The sequence below is a fragment of the Dipodomys spectabilis genome, unplaced genomic scaffold (genome assembly GCF_019054845.1).
Source record: "Dipodomys spectabilis isolate Male_0828 unplaced genomic scaffold, ASM1905484v1 ptg000148l, whole genome shotgun sequence".
NCBI classification, from domain to species: domain Eukaryota; kingdom Metazoa; phylum Chordata; class Mammalia; order Rodentia; family Heteromyidae; genus Dipodomys; species Dipodomys spectabilis.
The window spans coordinates 1246382-1266496 of record NW_024870825.1 but is presented as its reverse complement, the minus strand read 5'-3'; the positions used below and the strand labels follow the sequence as shown (position 1 = coordinate 1266496).

The 20115-nt window shown below is 42.6% G+C and overlaps 1 protein-coding gene across 2 annotated transcripts in view; it reads right to left on the bottom strand.

Moving 5' to 3' along the window:
- Gdap2 (ganglioside induced differentiation associated protein 2) overlaps nucleotides 1-20084 on the bottom strand; it is a 35674-nt gene extending 15590 nt beyond the window's left edge. The window contains exons 1-9 of one of the 2 annotated variants that reach the window (XM_042692255.1): nucleotides 19933-20084; nucleotides 18990-19134; nucleotides 9699-9941; nucleotides 7991-8130; nucleotides 7564-7717; nucleotides 6863-6951; nucleotides 4888-4964; nucleotides 2373-2532; nucleotides 777-933 (exon numbers count right to left, since the gene is read on the bottom strand). In XM_042692255.1, coding sequence (XP_042548189.1) covers nucleotides 777-933; nucleotides 2373-2532; nucleotides 4888-4964; nucleotides 6863-6951; nucleotides 7564-7717; nucleotides 7991-8130; nucleotides 9699-9874 — 953 coding nt within the window. In that variant the 5' untranslated portion in view covers nucleotides 9875-9941; nucleotides 18990-19134; nucleotides 19933-20084. The remainder of the gene's footprint in view (nucleotides 1-776; nucleotides 934-2372; nucleotides 2533-4887; nucleotides 4965-6862; nucleotides 6952-7563; nucleotides 7718-7990; nucleotides 8131-9698; nucleotides 9942-18989; nucleotides 19135-19932) is intronic. The other variant, XM_042692256.1, reaches the window with a different exon arrangement.
- Nucleotides 20085-20115: the final 31 nt, after the last annotated feature.

Genomic DNA, 20115 nt, shown 5'->3' with positions numbered 1-20115 from the left:
CGTAAGCTTCCAGAGGCAATCACTCCTTAGCTGACACCCAAGGTGTGGGTAAGATCGAAGGATGCAAGCCTTCCAAACAGAAGGATCAGGAGATAACAAAGCTTAAAAGTGAAGGAACCATGGCTTTCTCAGTTTTGAAGAAAGCAGCAGAGACCAATTGATGAGATTGACAGGTACCAGATGCAATGCTAAACTCATTACAAAGTCTTATTTAACACAGCTCTGTAAGAGGTCAGCCCTTTACAGGTTATATTATTAGATGATAGATATTACTATTTTTAAGAAAGTATTTAGAAAAGCACACACCTTCCCTAAGACTATAAATCTTAGGAAAAGGATAACCAGGGGTAGAAAATCTGCAGCTATGTTTCTAAAAAGGTTTCTTCAAAATCGCTTTAAAAACACTTGAAAAAAAAAATAGAATGAATCAGATGCTTGTAAGGTCCTTCAGATTAATTGAAGAGAAATACCTCTTTTAAACTGAACAAAACTTTAATAGCTTTAACCATATAGTGGAGCACTGCTGCTGTGACTGTCCTTTCCTTTCCCTTGTTTCTGTTGTTAGCAGATACCCTCACCTGGAGGTAGAGGAGCCACAGTCAATGGGGCAATGACTCTGCACTCTCATTGCATTCACACTGACTTCACCACACAGCAATCACTCAGCTTTCAGCCCTGCAGCACCTTCCTCGCTGGCTGTCATGGGGGATGCACAAGCACACAGATGCTTTGGCAGGTGTCAGCATATCCTGCCCACCCCCATAACCCCTGCTTACTTCCGCTGGTGCTGCTTCTGCAGGGCTGCTTCCGACAACTGTCCCTGGAGCGTCAGCTTCCTCTGCTTATCAATATCTCCTTCCATCCGAGCAAAAGCATGGGAGCCAATGAATGACAGGTCCACTCCCAAGCCTTCATCCTCCTCTTCTTGGCTGTCTATAATAAAATATTACTATCAACAGAGCACTGGATGGTGAACGAGGTGGACTGTGAGTGCTGCAGTGGGAATGACAGCAAGGTGACTCAGAAAACTGGGACTGAAGTCTAATGTTCCCACGAATAAGACTGAAGCAAGACCTAGGCACTTAAAGAACTGAAAGAATGAAACAAAGTGCCTGTCCATGTGTGACTCAAGTTTTAGATAGGTGGGATTTAGATGGCCTAGGTGTACCTCAGGGGGTGAGATCATCCATAAAAAGGCAGAAGTAGATGTCTTCAAGACAGCTCGTACCAAAGCAACCAGCAAAAGCATAAAGAGCAAATGCCTGGGACCATGTACTGTTACAGAGGAGGCACTTGACTAGAGCATAAACTCTGGCCCTTTTGTCAGGTAACACCCTAAGGAAGGTGATGGATAGAAATAGTTCAGTTTCAAGGTCTGGGACAGTGGTTCAAGTCATAGAGGTCCTGCCTGGATATGGCACAGGACCCTGAGTTCAGACCCCAGTACCATATATACACAAAGAGAAAACAAATTTCAATAGTACTCTACCATTCTGGTTTTCGATCCTGGTCATACCAACATAATCATTTTTATAAAGCTCAATACATTATGACATGTAACTGAAATCAAACCTCCTTGAGAAGGAGGTCACTGTGGCTGGTCTACCTACTCTACAGAGATGCCATGTCAAATTGGTTTTATGTTCCCTCCTCCTTACTCTTGTTACTTCCTTTTATGGAGAAAGCATTGTGTGGAAGTGGGTGATAGAAATGAGGCTTTTCTTGTGACTGATATTATTGCAAAGATTTACCCTGCTGGAGGATCCCCCAAGTGTATAACCTGTCTCGCCAAGCTTGGCACACTGAACATGTCATGATCTGAGAACATCTGTATTTCCTGCCACTTAACTTGACCTAAGCAAGAAGTGGTCACAGTAATCTTGCAGATGCTGTCCTAGCACTCATGTATGTGAGGCATGTCTCCCCAGAAGGATTTATAACGTAATACATGGGTACGTGTGAGGACTGGCACAAGCCTCAGACAGGTTCTTATATACTACTTTAACCTGTGTGATCCAAGTGTAAAGGAAATGAATGGTTGAAGTATTGCTGTGTGGCTCTTAGAGGATGCTGTGAAAGCTGTATAAAATTTCAGATGATAATGTGCCTGGCTACTATCTCAACATGAAACTGTCACTTCCTTATTAGGCCTAGAAAGTCATCAGGCCCCTCTCTGAGTCTCTGCTGCCTTAACATAAACTTGACATAATACCTGTCTATACCTATCTATAGATAATTGCTTCAATTTGAAGAACAAGATTCTAGTCATGCTAGCAGAGAGCTTGCTACTTCTCTAATGGCTGGTATTCCTTCCATCAGTACCTCAGCTTTCCTGACAGGAAAATGAAGGAAGGTAGAATTGCAGAACTCACCCTCGGGGGCACCAGGTTTCTCACTTATTCTAATCTGTCGTTCTGGGACCACCGGCTCTCCTTCAGCATTTCCAATATCTGCAGGTAGGAAGGGTAACGTCCGAGTCTCCTCCTTCAATGACCTTGGGAAGTACAGAGGTAGCAGCTTTTGGTAAGTAGCCTGTGTCAGAAAAGCAAGGTACTCCGTGAAAAATAACGAAGTACTGAGGCAGCCTAGGCAGTGCTCTCAGTGCTGTCCTACTATGAAGACAATCTCCATCAAGAGGAAAGACCTAACAGCTTCAGGGGTCCTCAGCCTGCTGTCTGAGTCCTCTGATCCCTTCCAGGTCTGTTAGCAAGTCAAGTTAAACAGAATGCTCATCTTATCCACCTCACCACATGTGGATGCCACAGTGCTATGTAATGTTATTACAGGTGTGATGCCACCTGCACTTTCAGCTCATGCCTGTAATCCTAGTTACTCAGGAGGCTGAGATCTGAGGATTGCAGTTCAAAGCCAGCCCAGGCAGGAAAGTCCATGAGATGCTTATCTCCAATTAACTACTAAAAAGCCGGAAGTACAAGTGTGGCTCAAATGGTGAGTGTAAGCCTTGAGTGAAAAAGCTAAGGGACAGCACTCAGGCCCTGAATTCAAACCCCTAGCCATAGACACACAAAAAAGACAGCACAGATGCTAATTCCTTAAGTTCAGCTTTCATTTGTGCCAGCTTTCATTTGACCTAGGTTTAATTCTGAGAGTTTTCTTTTTTTTTCTTTAGTATTTTAAAGTATTTGTACAGGACTGCTATTTTGTAACTTTTATGATTAAAAAAAAAAAAAGAAAAAGAATAAAGTGCATTCTTACACAATTTCCTAGGGGTTGTTTAACTGCATTCATCTCAAAATCCAAAGGACAAATGGGTTTTTCCCCAGCTTGCTTTTCCCACTTGCAGCATTTTCCTTTGCATCATCCTAAGGACTTAACCACTACTCAACACTACTCATAGCATATAGCATATTCCAAACTACACTAAAAAGCCACAATTAGAAAAGAGAAAAAGAAGGACAAGGAAACCATCAAGAAATCATCCTCCAATTTCTCTATTGCATTGCACCATGACTAGATCCTTTTCTCCACAGATAAGACATAGGAACTCTACAGTCTTGCTTTCCAAATCAGACATAATTAACCCTTCAAAAGCATAGAACTCAGTGGTTGTTAATATATTTGCAAAGGTATACAATCACCACCACTCTCCAACTACAGAACACTTCATCAACCCAAACCCATGAGCAGTCACTCCCTATTATTCCCTCCCAGTCTCTGGGAGATACTAAATAACTTGTCTGCCTCTACATTTGCCTGTCTGGGGGCATTTCATTAACCATCGAATGTATGTGTCACCTTTTGTGTCTGTCTTCTCTCATGTAGCATAACACTGCCCAGACTTACCTTGTTGAGGCAGCAGGTGTCAGTACTCCTTACTTTTATTAACATTATTTTATTACAGGTCTATACTACATTTTAGCAATTAAAATTTGAGTTGTTTCTATCTTTCGGCTATTACAAATAATGCTGCTATAAATACTCAGCTAAAGATTTGTGTGTGAACATGATTCCCTGCTGTATACATCCGAGTTCATCAGCAGTGGCCAATAACTAGGGTTTTCAGGAATCAGAATACTGTTTTCTGAAGGTGATGTGATGTCTAATTGTGATTTGTTTTTATCATGGTTAATATTGTGAAGCATCTTTACTCTGCTTATTGGCTGGTTATGTGCATATCTGCTGTGAAGAACTGTGTACTAACCATTTTTCCTTTACTTTCTGTATTTATGACATTTGACGTAAGAAGAAGCTGGCTTGACAAGATTGGCTAATTCCTAAAGACAGAAAACAATTTACTTGTGGTACATCTTAGCCATGCAAACTAACCAATCCTATTTCTGCTTTTCCGTTTCCTGGTTTACCAAAGCACTCTTGAGGTTAAGCCATTGGTCAAGGGATTATGAAACCATGAAATACTATCAGATGAGTTAGAGTACTCTAAAACTAAGTAAGACTTACAAAGGGAAAAAGAACGACTTGGTATTCCAAAAGTGCTATAGATTCAACTGAAACTTACTAGGCCTGACTGGGTACAATGAAACCCAGAAACTTCAGGACTCTGAGTCCTAGTCTTGGCCAGGCTGTCTCCTATTTCCAGGTCAAGCAGACAGCAAAGCTTCACCAACACAGTGGGTTCCCCTAAATTATGCATTGCAGCCACACTGCAGGCAGCCAGGCCAGGCAGCTGCACTCAGTAAGATGCTGCCAGTGACAGCAGCTAGGCAGTTAAGTTCCAACAAAACTGTTCTTCCCTTGTTTTCAGTTTGTAGTGTAAATTTGCTTTCAATGAATGAATGCTAAGTCCCACTGCCAAACATAAGTAGATAATTAGTCTTTGCAGGAAATTCACTAAGTAGACAATGACAAGACAAAGATCAATAGAGTAAAAAACAGAAAATAAAAAGTACAAAATAATTATCACCATACCTCTTCAAGATCAGAGACAGCAAATACTACTTTTTCAATGGTTTCCCCATGAATCTCTAGGAATCTCCTCACAGTACCTAAGGAAGAGAATGGAAAGATTGTTTAGTAAGGGATGACTGTGAAATAAAGCAAATGCTTCAAAGTTTTCTTTTTGGAACAGATTGTTCATTTCCTTCAGGTATGTGCTCAGTAATTCCTTATCAGAGAGGCCAGCCAAGATCACCCTTTGGAAAATCGTCTTGGCTCTGCTTTCCTCCAGAGCAAGTGTAATAGCAATTGCATGGAATGCTTGCTTACCAGTATAGCTCTGCATTTGGGCCTCATCCAGCTTGAAAGCCCACGCAGCGGGAGCCTGAGTATACTGAGAACTTTTAGCAGTGTCTCTAACAATCTAGCACACGTGGCAAGCAGTGTCTTCCTCTCTCACTCCTGCAAACCCCCTGTCTCCCCAACAACGAATTCTTTTTTCTTTGTTTGGCTTTCCCCTATCAGTTTGCTAATAAGAAGGTCTAACAAGTAAGACTGAACTTACTGGAGAGCTGCCATACTTTTAGTCCTTTATGCCCCTGCCCTTGTCTTTTTTTTAAAATATGTTTTTATTGTGAAAATACTGTACAGAGGGGTTACAATTACATGGGTAAGATAATGAGCACATTTCTTATCAAGCATTGTAGCCTCCTGATTTGTTTCCCCTTCCCATCCCTTCATATCCTCCCCCTCCCCACTTCATCCCCCCCCCCCCCCCCACCAAAGTTGTAAAGTTCATTTTTCAACATAACGACTTGTACATCTCATTGTTGCAATGGGTCCTCCTGTATCCCTGTTTAAACAATTTGTTTTTTCCCTTCCCCTCCACATATACCAACATCATATATAGTGAAAGCAGGGGTTATAGCATGGGGGAGGGACATACAAGGCAACAAAGACATAATCTTACAAGTATGTTAGAAACAATCCCTGCCCTTGTCTTTTAAAATGCCCTCCAGAGTCTGTCAGTAATGACATTTACTTTCTTAATATGCATTATTATTATTTCTGTTGGTGAGGGCCTTGAACTCTGGGCTCTGGGCCTGAGTCCTGTCCCTCAGCTCTTCAGCTCAAGGCTAGTGCTCTACCACTTGAGCCACAGCGCCATTTCTGGTTTTCTGGTGGTTTACTGGAGATAAGAGTTTCATGGACTTTCCTGCTCGGGCTGGCTTTGAATCCTGATCCTCAGATCTCAGCCTCCTGATTAGCTAGGATTACATGCGTGAGCCACTGGTGCCCGGCATTATTATTCTTAAGCTACTATTTGGTTTTGATTCAGTTTTAATTCAAATGCTGACGCCTCCCACATCTTTAAGATAGTGTTTTCTAAACAAAAAATCTGAATTACCTATTGGATGTGTACACTCGGACATGTACAACCAGACATGTCCAGATCACCCCCACCCCACCCTGTGTCTAAATCCGACTCCAACAAGCCCAAATCCTGACCTTTCTCTTCTGCTAGGCGTCCTTCCCTGTAGAACACCAATGTCCACTCAAACACCCAAGCCAGAACCCTGTGTTTGCTCTGACACGTCCCTTCCCTTCTTTCACTCCAACATCTTCCAATGGTTCCCATGACACTTTAATTCTATTGCTCACATACTTGCTTAATTGCTCTCACATTCTCAATGCTCACACAGATTTTCACAGTAAGTGCTTAACTGCCCTGTGTTCTAGTTCCAAGTCTACATATGCCTATTGCCTAGGTTATCTCATATTACGTTCCTATTGAGTACTGTGTGCTGGCTTTGTTATGCCTGCAGATTAAGATTCAACTGTCAACCTGAGGAAGTAAATTGAGATCTGTAAAACCTGTCAATTCAACTTTCCTCTAGGGTGCAAAGGCCATTTAACCAATGAATCTTCTTTGGTTGCAACTATTTATCAAGCAACTCCCCAAATATCAAAGACTTGATTTATAATCAGCACCTCCAATGCAACTTACGAAGAGCTATGTGTGTAGCATCCTCTAAAGGATAACCTCGTTTTGCGGAATTGATGACACAGAATCCAATTGAAGACATCGACTGTTCTCTGCAATTGAAAAATAAAGAAGTTGCAAGACAAGACACATGTAATATATAACTAGTTTCAAAATACAAATCAACTTCTCTACCTTTTCATTGTATTTACTGTAAGTTAACCCAAATGCACTATTTGATAATTATATTAATATAATATTTCTTTTTTTCTGTGCTATTACTGCTATTTGAACCAGGGCCTAGGCACTGTCTCTTAGATTTTTCCCTCAAGGTAGAGCTGGTGCTCTTCCTTTGAGCCACATCACTTTTGGCTTTTGCCAGCTAATTAGAGATTAAGAGTCTCTAAGATCTGTCTGTCTGGGCTCAGCTTTGAACCTTGATTCTCAGAACTATGCCTTCTGAGTAGCTAGGATTACAGGCTTGAGCAACTGGTGCCTGGCTTAATATATACTTTAATCACTCTTTGGGGGATATATAAAACTTAGTAACAGGAAAAAATTACATTCTCAAATCAACCATATTTGTACATTTATCCCACCGAATTTGAAAAGATTATTAACTCTATCCTCTAGATCCTAATTATCTAAGCCTCTCAAAGTCTGACAGCCAGGACCCTTTTATAACGTATGGCGCACAGGGTGCAGGGGTGAATGAACATCCATACTTGGCCAGCTGCAGTGCGTTTCGGTAGCAGCTGTGCAGGGAGCTCTCAGCTGCAGTGCGATAGCGGCTCTTGTACTTAGGGCCCACTGTGTGAATGATGAACCGGGCCGCTAGATTAAATCCTTTGGTTAATTTTGCTTCACCTGTTCGGCAACCTAGGCCAATGGAAACATAAATAAATTTGGAAGTGTTAGAAAAACAACAATAAAAACCAAAGCACTAAAAAAGAGCGTTAAGAATTGAGACATTTTCAGTTAAGCATTCATCTCTGCTTCTTCTGTCATCAAAATGGTGAAGCACTGGAATACAGATAGGAAGCAGAGGTCTTCAGCTTCAACAAAAGAACATCAGTGCATACAACACAATTTTCTTACTGAACCACAAAACAGCCTTTTCATAAAAATGTTTCCTAAAAAAAAGCCACCCACCTTTAAGTTTCTGTAAGTCTTCCTTCAAATCTGGCCCTGCAAGCATAAAGATGCTTTCTGACACGGGATTCTTGTCTGTGAGGCTCTCATTGCTGGTGTTCACAATGGCCGTACAGTTCAGTAGTGCCACATCTCCTTTCCTGAAAAGCAATATATAAATAAAGAGCAGGAATGGGAAAGAAGAGGGAGAGGAGAGACCTAGTTTGGATTTTTTTTTCAGAACATTCTATCTTTGACCTTCTACACTCTTTTTGCTAGTTCACAAGTTAAACAACAGTATAAAAGAAATTCCTGACTCAAAAAAATTTTCTGCCATGTAAGAGCTTTGATACATCTTCTCTAATACTGAAATTGAGGAAACTGTCTCATAAACTTTATTATAATACAATGCTTACAGAGGTAAAATTGGTTGCTTTAAAGAATTTAGAAACAGCAGCATTAGTCATAATAGCTTTCAAAGCAGAAACATCCCACATGTACATTAATATGGGTTGATAAATGTGGTAAATCCACATGATAAAGAACATTATGCTAAGTCACAAAAACTCCAAGTATGTTCCTATAATGTTTCCATTTATACAAAACACCTAGGATATGTAAACCTAGAGAGGTAAGAGAAGATTAGTTGTTTCACAAAATGAAAGGACTGGTCCAGTAGCCAGTGGCACATGCTTTTAATTCTAGACACTCAGAAGACACAGCCAACCTAGGCAGGAAAGTACGTGGTATTCTTATCTCCAGTTAACCACCAAAATGCTGGAAGCAGAGCTGTGGCTAATTGATATAGGGCCAGCCATGAGTACAAAATCTCAGGAACATCACCCAGGCCCTGAGTTCAAGCACCAGTACTGAGTTTAGTACCCCAGGATACACAAAAACAACAACAAAAAAATCCTTAAAGGACTTGGAGAGCTTTGACCTGATAGAAGTGTTCAAAAATTAACTATGGCTATGGTTATAAAATTCTATGAATATATTAAAGATCACTAGAATATACAACTTAATTGGTGAATTGCACAGCATATAAATTTTATTTAAATAGAAAAAACAATGGAATATTAGTTATGTACAAAAATAACTATGTTACTTAAAAGAAGCCAGATCAAAAATGTACCACAAAATAGACACTGGTGGCTCACACCTGTAATTCTAGCTACTCAGAGACCAAGATCTGAGGTTTGAAGCTGGCAGAAAAGTCCACGAGATTCTTATCTCCAGTAATCAGCAAAAAGCTAGAAGTGGAGGTATGGCTCAGTGGTAGACTGCCAGCCTTGAGCAGAAAAGACTAAGAGAGAAAGAATACAAGGCCTTGAGTTCAAGGCCAGTACTGGGGGAAGAAAAACTGCCAAAAACCCAAAAGCATCATAATTCCATTTTTTATAAAGTTCTAGAAAATCTATAGTGACAGGAAGATCACTAGTGGCTTGGGATGTGGCAGGGGGAGAAGGACTGCACAGGGACCAAGCACCACTTCTACTGGCTAGTGATAAATATATTCACTTCCTTGTGAATCTTACTTGTGGTAATGGCTTCATGGCTGTTTACTTACGTCAAAACTCACCTAGCTGTACATTTTACATCTGTGTGTGTAGTCACTATCTATCAATTATACCTCCATAAGGCTGTTTTGTATATTCAAAGGTAACATCTCCCCAACACTAGGGCTTGTAGAAAGACATTTACAGGCATGATCTAATCAAAGAATTACCAAAGAACCACTTTTCCATTGATATCCTTATTGAAAAGAAAAGGTGATCTAATAGTGTCTTCAGAAAGCGTTTCAGCCGTGGTGGCAAGAGGACTGAATTCGTCTTCACAGGAGTCACCCCAGCTTAGTAGTGTGTCCACTTCCACAAACTGGGAAGGTGCACCCAAGGGATCCATGGAATGGGAACTTCAGCTTGGCTTTTCCCAGGTCCCACAGCAATTCAGTGTTTCCGGGAGACTTTAGCTTAAATGAAAATATTGAGTCATGTTAGCAGAGAAACACAAATGTTGCCTTACTTCCACTAAATCAAAAAACAAAATTCTACTGTGAAATGCTCCCCTAGTACATTATGTGATGTACAGCCACTTAAATGGTCCATTAGAAACAATAGACAATAGAGAACTTCTACAACTTTCTAAGAATAGGAATAAAGGAGAGTTACTTAGGCATAAACTCTTTCCAAAGAATTACAGCCGTTAAAATGATCATGAGACCAACCATTTATACTTTCCAGAAATAGGACTATTCATTCAATATTCACTGAGTCCCCACACTGGAGGAAAAAACAGTGACAGGCAATGCAAGACATGCAAAGATAAACAGTAGGTTAATTTAAAGATTCAATGTGACAAGAATTATAGAAGGCAAATTATCCCTATTTGTCTATACTTAAAAAACCCTGAAGATACTAGGAAACAGCTCACAGATTTATAAACATGGCAAAGTAACAGGATATGAAGTTAACATGCCAGTACCTTTTCTGTATGTCAACGGTTAACAAGATGAAGAGAAATCAGAAAAACAATTCCATTCCTTACACCCCCTGCCCCTTGCTATAAAAACAGCATAGTACCCACAAAAAGACAGATACAGGGACTGGGAAGGTGGCTCAGTGGTAGAGCGCTTGCCTTGCATGCTTGAGGCCCTGGGTTCGATTCCTCAGCACCACATAAGCAAAAAGAAAAAAGCCTGAAGTGGCGTTGTAGCTCAAGTGGTAGAGCGCTAGCCTTGAGCAGCACCCAGGCCCAGAGTTCAGGCCCCACGACCGGACCCCCCCCCCCAAAAAAAAAAAAAAAGACAGATAGTGTGAGGTTTGCCCCCGGGCGATGCAGGCCTTGGGCAGACACTTCCCTACCTCTTGGTTAAGTTTCTGCCAAGTATTTGTGTTATCTAGGTAACTGGCACACCTGGTGGCAGTCACCTTCTCCTCCTGCTAGGTCACATCCTGGCCACCCCTGGTCAGTCCTCCCATCTGACCACAGGAGTGTCCCAGGCGCTGAGGTCACATCCAGATCCAGTGTGGCCACACCTCTTCCCGTCCCTGGCCTAGGTAAGTCCTAGCCCTGGAGTGGGTCAGTTACCCTTTTTGGCCATGCCTCTCCGCCATACACAGTGGGGGCAGCAGTTTGTTAAATAAGCCTTTACTGCCTGAATACTGCCTGGTGGTCTCTTCATTGGCTACCTAATGAAACTTACCTATTTAATACACCTTACACAAAGATGAATGGAACAGAAGACCTCAAAACAAGCTCACACAGCTATAGTCATTGGATTTTTTTTACAAAGGAGACTAAAAACAAGCTTCTTCAACAGATGGTGCTGAGAAAATTGGTAATCCACATATGAAACACAAACTGAGCCCATACTGCTCACTATACAAAAGTGAATTTAAAAGGAATCAAAGACTGAATGTAAAACTTGCAACCACTATAGGAAGCACTTGAAAAAAGAGATACATTATAAGAACCAATGAAATGCAGAGAGGTTTGGGTAATCAACTGGGAAAGGTTTCAACTAAGCAATAAGGGACTTGGATGTGGAGGAGGCAAGGATTTCAAAAAGATAGTGGAAGAATGAACAGGATTTGACAAACAGTAAGTTGTGATGTATCTGATAACATATACCACACCATATGGTCTTAGGGTAGGCAGATAGCTGTATAGAAAATACAGCAATCTGAGGTGTAGGGTGATAGAAAGACACACAGTGTGTGTCAGGAACTGGAGTGAGATCCTAGGCAGTTTCACCAGAGAAAATGGGCAGGCACTCAGTTTGCAAACAAATCATATGGCTGCGTCAGTAAAATTGTACACTCATTCATCCAGTAAATCTTTGCAAGCATCCATTATGGGTTAGGTCTGGTCTGAGGTACTAGAGTTCCAGGGGAAAAAGCAAGTCCCTGCCTCCATGGTGTTTGCTTCAGCAGGGAAGAGATGATAAATGATAGACTTGACTCGGTGCAAAACAGGTCTGAACAATGACTACTATGAGAGAAAAGTGACATCTGAGCATGGAGTTCAAGTGAGACAGCAAGCCACATAAAACTCTGAGTATTTCAGACAGGAAATAACCAGGTCAAAGGGCAGGAAGGAGTATGCTGTATTCCAGGAAGAGCTCCAGGGTCAGTTTAGCTAGAGCAGACTAGTGAAGGAATGTAGGTCACAAGGCTGAGGGAAAGACCACATGATAGCTTGTAAGCCAGGCTAAAAACTTTACATCTTAGTCTAAATGAGAGGAAAGAATCTATAAGAGGATCTTGATTAAGGTAGATGACTAAATATAATATTTAAAAAGATTTCGTTAGCTACTATGAAATCAAGACAAGTAAAGATTAGAAGGGCATTTGGCTCACGCCTATAATCCTAGCTACTCAGGAGTCTGAGGTCTGAGGATCTCAGTTCAAAGCCAGTCCAGGCAGGAAAGTCTGTGAGACTCTTATCTCCAATAAACCACCAGAAAACTGGAAGTGGTGCTTGTGGCTCAAGCGGTAGAGCACTTGCCTTGAGCTGAAGAGTGCAGGGACAGAGCCCAAACCCAGAGTTCAAGACCCACGACTTAAAAAAAAAAACAAAAACAAAACAAAACAAAAAAAAACAGTAGAAAAATGACCTCAATGATTTTGGCGAAATGGTGGTGATGAGAAATGTTAGATTTGGAGTATGTTTTGAAGATAGAGCCTATACCATTTGCTAAATGAATACAGAAAGGGTAGAATCAAAGATAGCTCCTAAACTTTTTGCTTAAAAAATGAAGTAGATATTAATATTAATGCTGTTTACAAAGAAGAAGGACAAAAGCTGTGGGGTTCACTGATAATAGGCCCTTGCTGGAAGTGCTAAACTGAGATGTTTACTACTTGGCCAAAGTCACACAGACAACTGGGTAGATGAAGAAGCTAGAGCTCAGAGAAGTCGCAGCACAATGGTAGCATTTAAGGCTACAGAAACTAAAGCCTGGTGCTGGTGGCTCAAGCCTGTAATCCTAGCTACTTAGGAGGCTGAGATCTGAGGATTGTGGTTCAAAGTCAGCCCAGGCAGAAAAGATCATGAGAGTCTTGCCTCCAATTAACCACCAGAAAAGGAGAAGTGGTGCTGTGGTTCAAAGTGGCAGAGCCCAGGCCCTAAGTTCAAGCTCCATGACTGACTAAAACAACAACAAAAAGCTACAGAAACTACACAAAGTTGCTTAAAACATAAATGCAAACAGGAAAAAAAAAAGAGTTCTAAGAACATATTCCTATAGCAAAATTTAGAGGCCAGAAAGTGAGATAAAAAAATGATTGCTAAGTCTGGTTCCTGTGGTTTACATTTGTAATCCTAGCTACTCAGGAGGCTAAGATCTGATGATTCAAAGCAAATCTGGACAGAAAAGTCCCTGAAACTCTTATCATCAATTAACTGGTCAAAAGCTAGTCTGGGCATGGTTCAAATGGTAGAATTCCAGCTGGAAGCAAGAAAGAGTCTCAGTTAGATCCTCAGTAGGAAGAGAAGGGAAGAGGGAAGTGTTAGGGAAGAATATGCCTGGAAGGGATCAGCTAGAATTAAAGCAACTGCTACTAAAAGGTTACCTGACCAAGAACTGCTCAGTGGGGGTGGGCAAGCTGGAGGTTGTTAGGAAATTAGACCTGAGAGCAGACAGTAGAGGAAAAGAAAGCTGACTGGACGACTTCTTTTTTGAAAAGCTTTTTAAAAAATGATCCTAATGTTTGTTCTAAGAGTCAATGAAAACAGGTATACACTTCTACAGATTATCACTTGGTGTTTCTGAGAGAATACTGATAAAAAAGAACAGTGACTTTGTACAATATGCTAATTCATGAATCCATATTGTTGGATATGAAATGTCATCATTTATATAACAAATTAAAAAAGGCTCTGGAGAGTATACCATAATAAATTTGTACCAGAGGATTTTATACTCATCCTTCTTAGAAGTTACTTTGAGTTGGGTGCTAGTATCCATGCCTATAATTCTAGGCATGGTTTGAAGCCAGTCTAGGGAACACCAATCCAAGAGGCTCTTATCTCCAATTATTTAGCAAAAAAGGCAGAAGGGGAGGGGTGGCTCAAGTGGTAGAGTGCCAGCCTTAAATAAAAAAGCTAAGGGACAATGCCTTGGCTCTGAACTCAAGTAAACCAGTACAAAAGAAAAGAAAGTAGCTTGGAGATAAGCGAATTGTACCGAGAAGTAGGTGTTTAGTCCAGGGCCAGACTCTGAAACTGGGGTGCACAAGTGTTGCTAGGATGCTTTCAAGTACTCAGACTTAGTCTCAACGAACTGAGTGCAAAGCTGGACTCTTCCATCAGGGCAGTGGCCTAGACCCAATGGAAGGACACTTTGCCCAAACTTGTAATTTAAAAAAAAAAATGCACCTTCATGGGGAAGGTTCTTAATCATAATATATTTTAAACCCTTTAAAGGTATTGTTTCCTAATGTGAGTGTCAACTTCCAGGACAAAACTATTTCTTTAGGAACTTTTTTATTGGGAGGCGGGGCACAGTACTGGTGATGGAACTCAGGGCCTGGTGCTTGCTAAGCATGTGTTCCACCACTTGGACCACACTCCAGCCTGTCAACTAACTTATTTCTCACTCTTATGGTTGATGTAAGAAGGCCTGAGTTTGCATCCAGGACACACAACCTAGTAGATAGTTGACTCTAAGCCAGAGTTCTAAAATAGGGTTAAATTAACTCCCGGAGTAACTGTGAGGAACAGATAAGATAATCTATGTCAAAATTATATAGCAAGGCACCTGGCACAAAGCAGGGCACATTTGAATTACTTCTTATAGCTCTCAGTGCCAATGTAGAAGTCACCTGTGCCACTGCTGAGATAAAGTTCTATCCCCACGGGTGGCCCAGATTCAAATACCAAACAAGCCAAACACAAACTGCTGATCTGTTGTTTATCTCAATGTCAGGACTTCCTTTGTAGTGCCTTGTTAATCCCTAGACAAACCCAACATCTGTTTTCTCCAATTCTATTTCTGTGGCAGTAAGGGGGAAAAGAAACTCCCACATAATCAGCAATCCTGACTGCTGCCCAAATAAATGTCCAGGACCTTCATCAGCACAACTGATCAGTTTTGCTGAATCAGTTATACTGATTCTAGATGGATTTCTAAGTGATTCATAGCTGTATCTGTTGTAGGCAGTGTCTAAGATGTCCTCCAATGACATCTATTCCTGGCACTTATGCCCTTGTACAAGGAATAGGGCTGGCATATATAGCCAATAGGATATTGCACAAACAAGGCTGTGTGACCTCAATAGAATATTTAAAGCTATTATGACTTATTGCATATTTTATGTCTCTCTGAAGAAGACAGGCTCAAGACTTGAGGAGTCCAGAGAAAGGAACTCTTCCTTGAACCCACAGCAACATTTTCAGATTTCTGGTGGTTACTTAAAGATTAAGAGTCTCAAACCTTTCTGCCTAGACTGGGTTTGAACTGCGATCCTGGGATCTCAGAGGCCTGAGCAGCTAGGATTATAGAGGGGAACTATTAGTATTCATTTTTTCCCTTGTTTTTCCAGTCCCCCCCCCCCATAACATGCTTTTACTGTTCTACTTCCTCTTCTTCCATTTAACCAACTTCCTGAAGTTTTGCTTTTGCTAACTGCTTCTAGTACAATTCTTAAACTTTCAGGGTCAATAGAAACTTTCCCAAATCCAAGGAATACTCAAATCTTAGCTGCCTGTAAAAAAGTTATCATTTCCTCCTCAAAATTCTATTACTTTCTTTGACATAAGTCCGGTGTTCTCCTGTGTCTTGAATCATATTCTGGTCAGTACCTGTGGGTGGATCATTGTGGCTCACAAGACAATAGGTGTTAAGTGAGTAATGTTCACAGTTTCTGTGGAAGAGCAAAGTTGAATGGCATTTTATGGACAGAGTCCTGTATTCAATAAGGGTTGCATTCTTTTGCAGTTCCATCCATATAAAGAAATTGATTTTTCTTTTTTTGGGTCCGGTCGTGGGGCCTGAACTCTGGGCCTGGGCGCTGTCCCTCAGCTCTTCAGTTCAAGGCTAGCGCTCTACCACTTGAGCCACAGTGCCACTTCAGGCTTTTTTCCCCCTGCTTATGTGGTGCTGAGGAATCGAACCCAGGGCCTCGTGCATGCAAGGCAAGCGCTCTACCACTGAGCCACCTTCCCAGCCCCAGAAATTGATTTTTCTTACTAAAAAATAAATTTACACTGTGTGCACACACATGCAGGGATTCAGGAAGGGGCTCCTGACTTAGGGTCACAGGCCAGTCTAAGAATCCTGCGGAAAATAGATACTTTTCATCCACAAAATGTGTGTGTGTGAGCTCATACAAGCAGAGATTTGCAAACAGATCTGAGATGATGTCTTAGATTAAGACTGGACAGAAGGAATGTTACAGAGAACTCAAGTGAGGTTATGGGAGGGGAAGCTGGAATTTGGATAAGATTAAAGAGTAACAAGACTTTCTGCTGAAAATGAACTTATCAGTCTCGTACTTTGAACAAATCCACAAATACACATCGAACTTTAAAACAGTCTGCAGAAGCCTAGTAATGTCCTAGGATCAAAAGTCTCCATGGGACACAAACAGGTTTCAATATGGTTCAGATTCATTTCCCTTAGCCATACTTTCTTAGTACTTTAGTGGCAGAGAACATACCCAAAGACAGGAAAGCAAATGGAGCACTGTATGATCTTCATTTATATATTCCTCACAATTCAAATGATACAATCTAAACAATTCTTTGTAGCTTCTTTTTTACCCACATTCTGTCATCTTCTAGTTTAAGAAGTTCTTTAAATATTGCTTTACATGATTAAGTAGAATGGTTAGAACAGATTTTATTGTTCAAGACTAGACAGAATTAGGCAGAACACTTTGCATCACTGTCAAAAAAAAGTCTGTGTGTGTGTGTAAAAAGAAACTATTATCATTTAAAAGGAAAAATTAGACCTTTTGACTTATTATTCTTCAAAATGCTCTTGATAAGCCTAGATAAAAATACATAGAGCTAGAAAAAAAATACATAGAGCTGGTCTATGCATCTTGTTTCCAAAGAAGTACCAGCTCTACTTCACTGCACAAATTACAGGCTTGACATTATTTATGTCTTTGAATTTAAATATTTAGAAGTTCAGAGTATATTAAGAGATTCAGGGCACTCAAGAATCATAAAGAAGAGTATCTGTGTAACACATCACAAGCACAGCACAGAGAAACTCAAGAAAAACTGATGACTGATAGGGGGATGAAATAAGTTGTGCTCAGGGGAGAGAAGATAAAGAAGATGAAATACTGTCAAAAGAGACTATTTGAAACTATGAAAATAGAACAAGGAAACCCACTATTTCTTAGAAGGGAGGTTCTGTGATAGAGAGGTTGAAACATTGACCTACAGTGTAAATGTGTGGAAACTTAACAATGAAAACCCTGACAACTGGTATAAACCAGTAAAAAAAATTTTTTTTTAAATTATCTTAATGGCACTTAAAAAAAAGTTGCCCAGATACAAAAATACTAACTGAAATGGTACAATGTGTTCACAATAAATATAGTATTATAAAATGATTTCTAGGACCCATCAATGGACTAGGTCATATTTTAAATTATCATTCAAAAACTCCTACAGCACATGCCCTCATAGTAAATCAGCAATATTGGTTATATATTAACATATTAAAAAAATGGCACTAAGTTTCAATGGTAACATTTAAAGCACTGAATGATCTGAAATTCTAGTAAGTAGGGGTATCCTTGAAGTAGCATGTAAAGGAATTTTATAGGAGGTATTAACTCACAAACATTTTCCATCTGTGGTTGTTCCTTCTATTTTTTTTTTTTTTTTGTCGATCGTGGGGCTTGAACTCTGGGCCTGGGTGCTGTCTGTCCTTCAGCTCTTCAGCTCAAGGCGAGCTCTCTACCGCTTGAGCCACAGCGCCACTTTCCTTCTAATAATTTTTAATAATGTTAAGTTTTTTAAAGACTGACTCATTTGAATACAAAAATGAAGAGGATCAGGATTTCACTTGCTTCAGCCTAAGCTGGTGGCTCACATTTGTAATCTTAGCTGTTAAGGAGACTGAGATGTGAGAGGTGCATTTCCAAGGAGGGGGGAGAGGGGAGAAAAAAAAGCCAGAAGTGGAGGCATGGCCCAAGTGGTAAAGCACCAGTGTTGAGTAATAAAGGTAAGGGACAGTGCTTAGGCCCAGAGTTCAGCTCCAGTACCACCATCCATCCACCTTCCTCCCCCCCCAAATTTCACTTGTTTCAAAAAGCAACCTGGCGGTGGTATATAGAGTCAATCACAGAAGTCATATTAACAGATGAGGAATATTGAAATAAAATGTCCAAAAACAGGCAAAAGCTCCCATGGAATCTCCAAGAGACAACTTGCAAACATCATTTATGATTGACATCAGCTATCCATAGTTTACACAGTTGTAAGATAGCTTTCTTAGAAGTAAATACTCCAAGGAGGTATCACTAGAATCTAAACTACAGCTTTCCACTGAGGAATGGTTCCCACCTTTCCCCCCACCCAGATCAAGATGATGCAGAGGAACTATAGGTGTCATTAACCACACGCACCCATCAAAAATGCTCTCCTCCCTGCTAGAATCCCTGAAATAATTGTCTGGTTGCCACAGTTCCTTTTCTAAGATCTCATTCCTCCCAGCGATCTCACTGCTATTATTACTACTATTATTGTTTTTGGTGCTGGAACTGAGGCTTGAACTCAAAGTCTTCTTGAGTTCTCCCTTGTTTTTTTTTCTGCTCAAAGCTGGTGCTCTACAACTTGAGTCACACCTCCACTTGTTTTTTGCTGATTAATTGGTGACAAGAATCTCAGATCTAACTGGCTTTGAAGGGCGACCTCAGATCTCAGCCCACTGAGTAGAAGGGATGACAAGCGCGAACCACTGGCTCCCCTACAGCAAGCTGGGTTCTAAAGCTACAGCAGCTTTCCAGTCTCATCCATCATTCCTGTTACAGTGTTCTTGTATTTGGAAGGTTACCTGAACGTCTTAAAAACACGACAAATGCAGACACTTCTAATTCCTAGGCTGGCTTGCATGGTGAGGGCATACTTCTTTTCTAGTTCCAGGTCAGCTTTAATTCACTGAGAGCCGTCAGAACTCACTCCTAAAACTTGCCTGCAACCTAAGGATAAAAGGGCTGCAAGCGGAGAAACGCCCATTCCCACCGGGCCGCCGCACCCGCAGGAGGGCCCCGACTCCAGGCACCTCCTCTCCGGAGGCCAAGGGTGGCAAACACACAGCCCGGCCAATGTCACCCCGGACTGCGGGGATCCGGACCACTCAGCATTCTGTGCTCGCTCGACCGAGGCCCGCTCCCGCCCGGCGCCGATCACCCAGCCGTGCAGCGGCGGCTCCGCAGGGGCGGTGACGGGGGGGGGGGGGGGGGGGGGGGGGGGCTTGGGACGGAGGACTGCAACCGCAGCAGGAGGCCTGACTTCCCTGCCCGCGCCCGCGCCGCCTCCCCAGGCCGAGCCCCGCACCGCCTCCCCCCACCCCGCCCCGGGCCGAGCCCCGCACCGCCTCCCTCTCCCCCGCGCCCCGGCCGAGCCCCGCACCGCCTCCCCACACCCCGCCCCAGGCCGAGCCCCGCACCGCCTCCCCCCCTTCCTCCCGGGCCGAGCCCCGCACCGCCTCCCCCTACCCCGCCCGGGCCGAGCCCCGCACCGTCTCCCCTTCCACCCCGCCCCGGGCCGAGCCCCGCACCGCCTCCCCTTCCACCCCCGCCCCGGGCCGAGCCCCGCACCGCCTCCCCACACCCCGCCCCGGGCCGAGCCCCGCACCGCCTCCCCTTCCACCCCGCCCCGGGCCGAGCCCCGCACCGCCTCCCCTTCCACCCCGCCCCGGGCCGAGCCCCGCGCACCCCGGCCCGCAGCCCCAGAAGGCGCGCTCCGCCCCGCAGGCCCCCCGTCCCGCCTCTCACAGCTCTCGGGCGGTTCCATCTGGGCGGCGGCAGCGCGGGCTACGCTCCTGACAGAAGCCGACAGAGTACCATCTCCTCACAGCCGTCACCCGCCCGGGCAGAGCAGCCCCCGAGTCTCCTCAGGGTGGAAGAGACCTACGCCGGGCGCTCCGAAACGCTGACTTCCGCTCCCAGACACCGCGG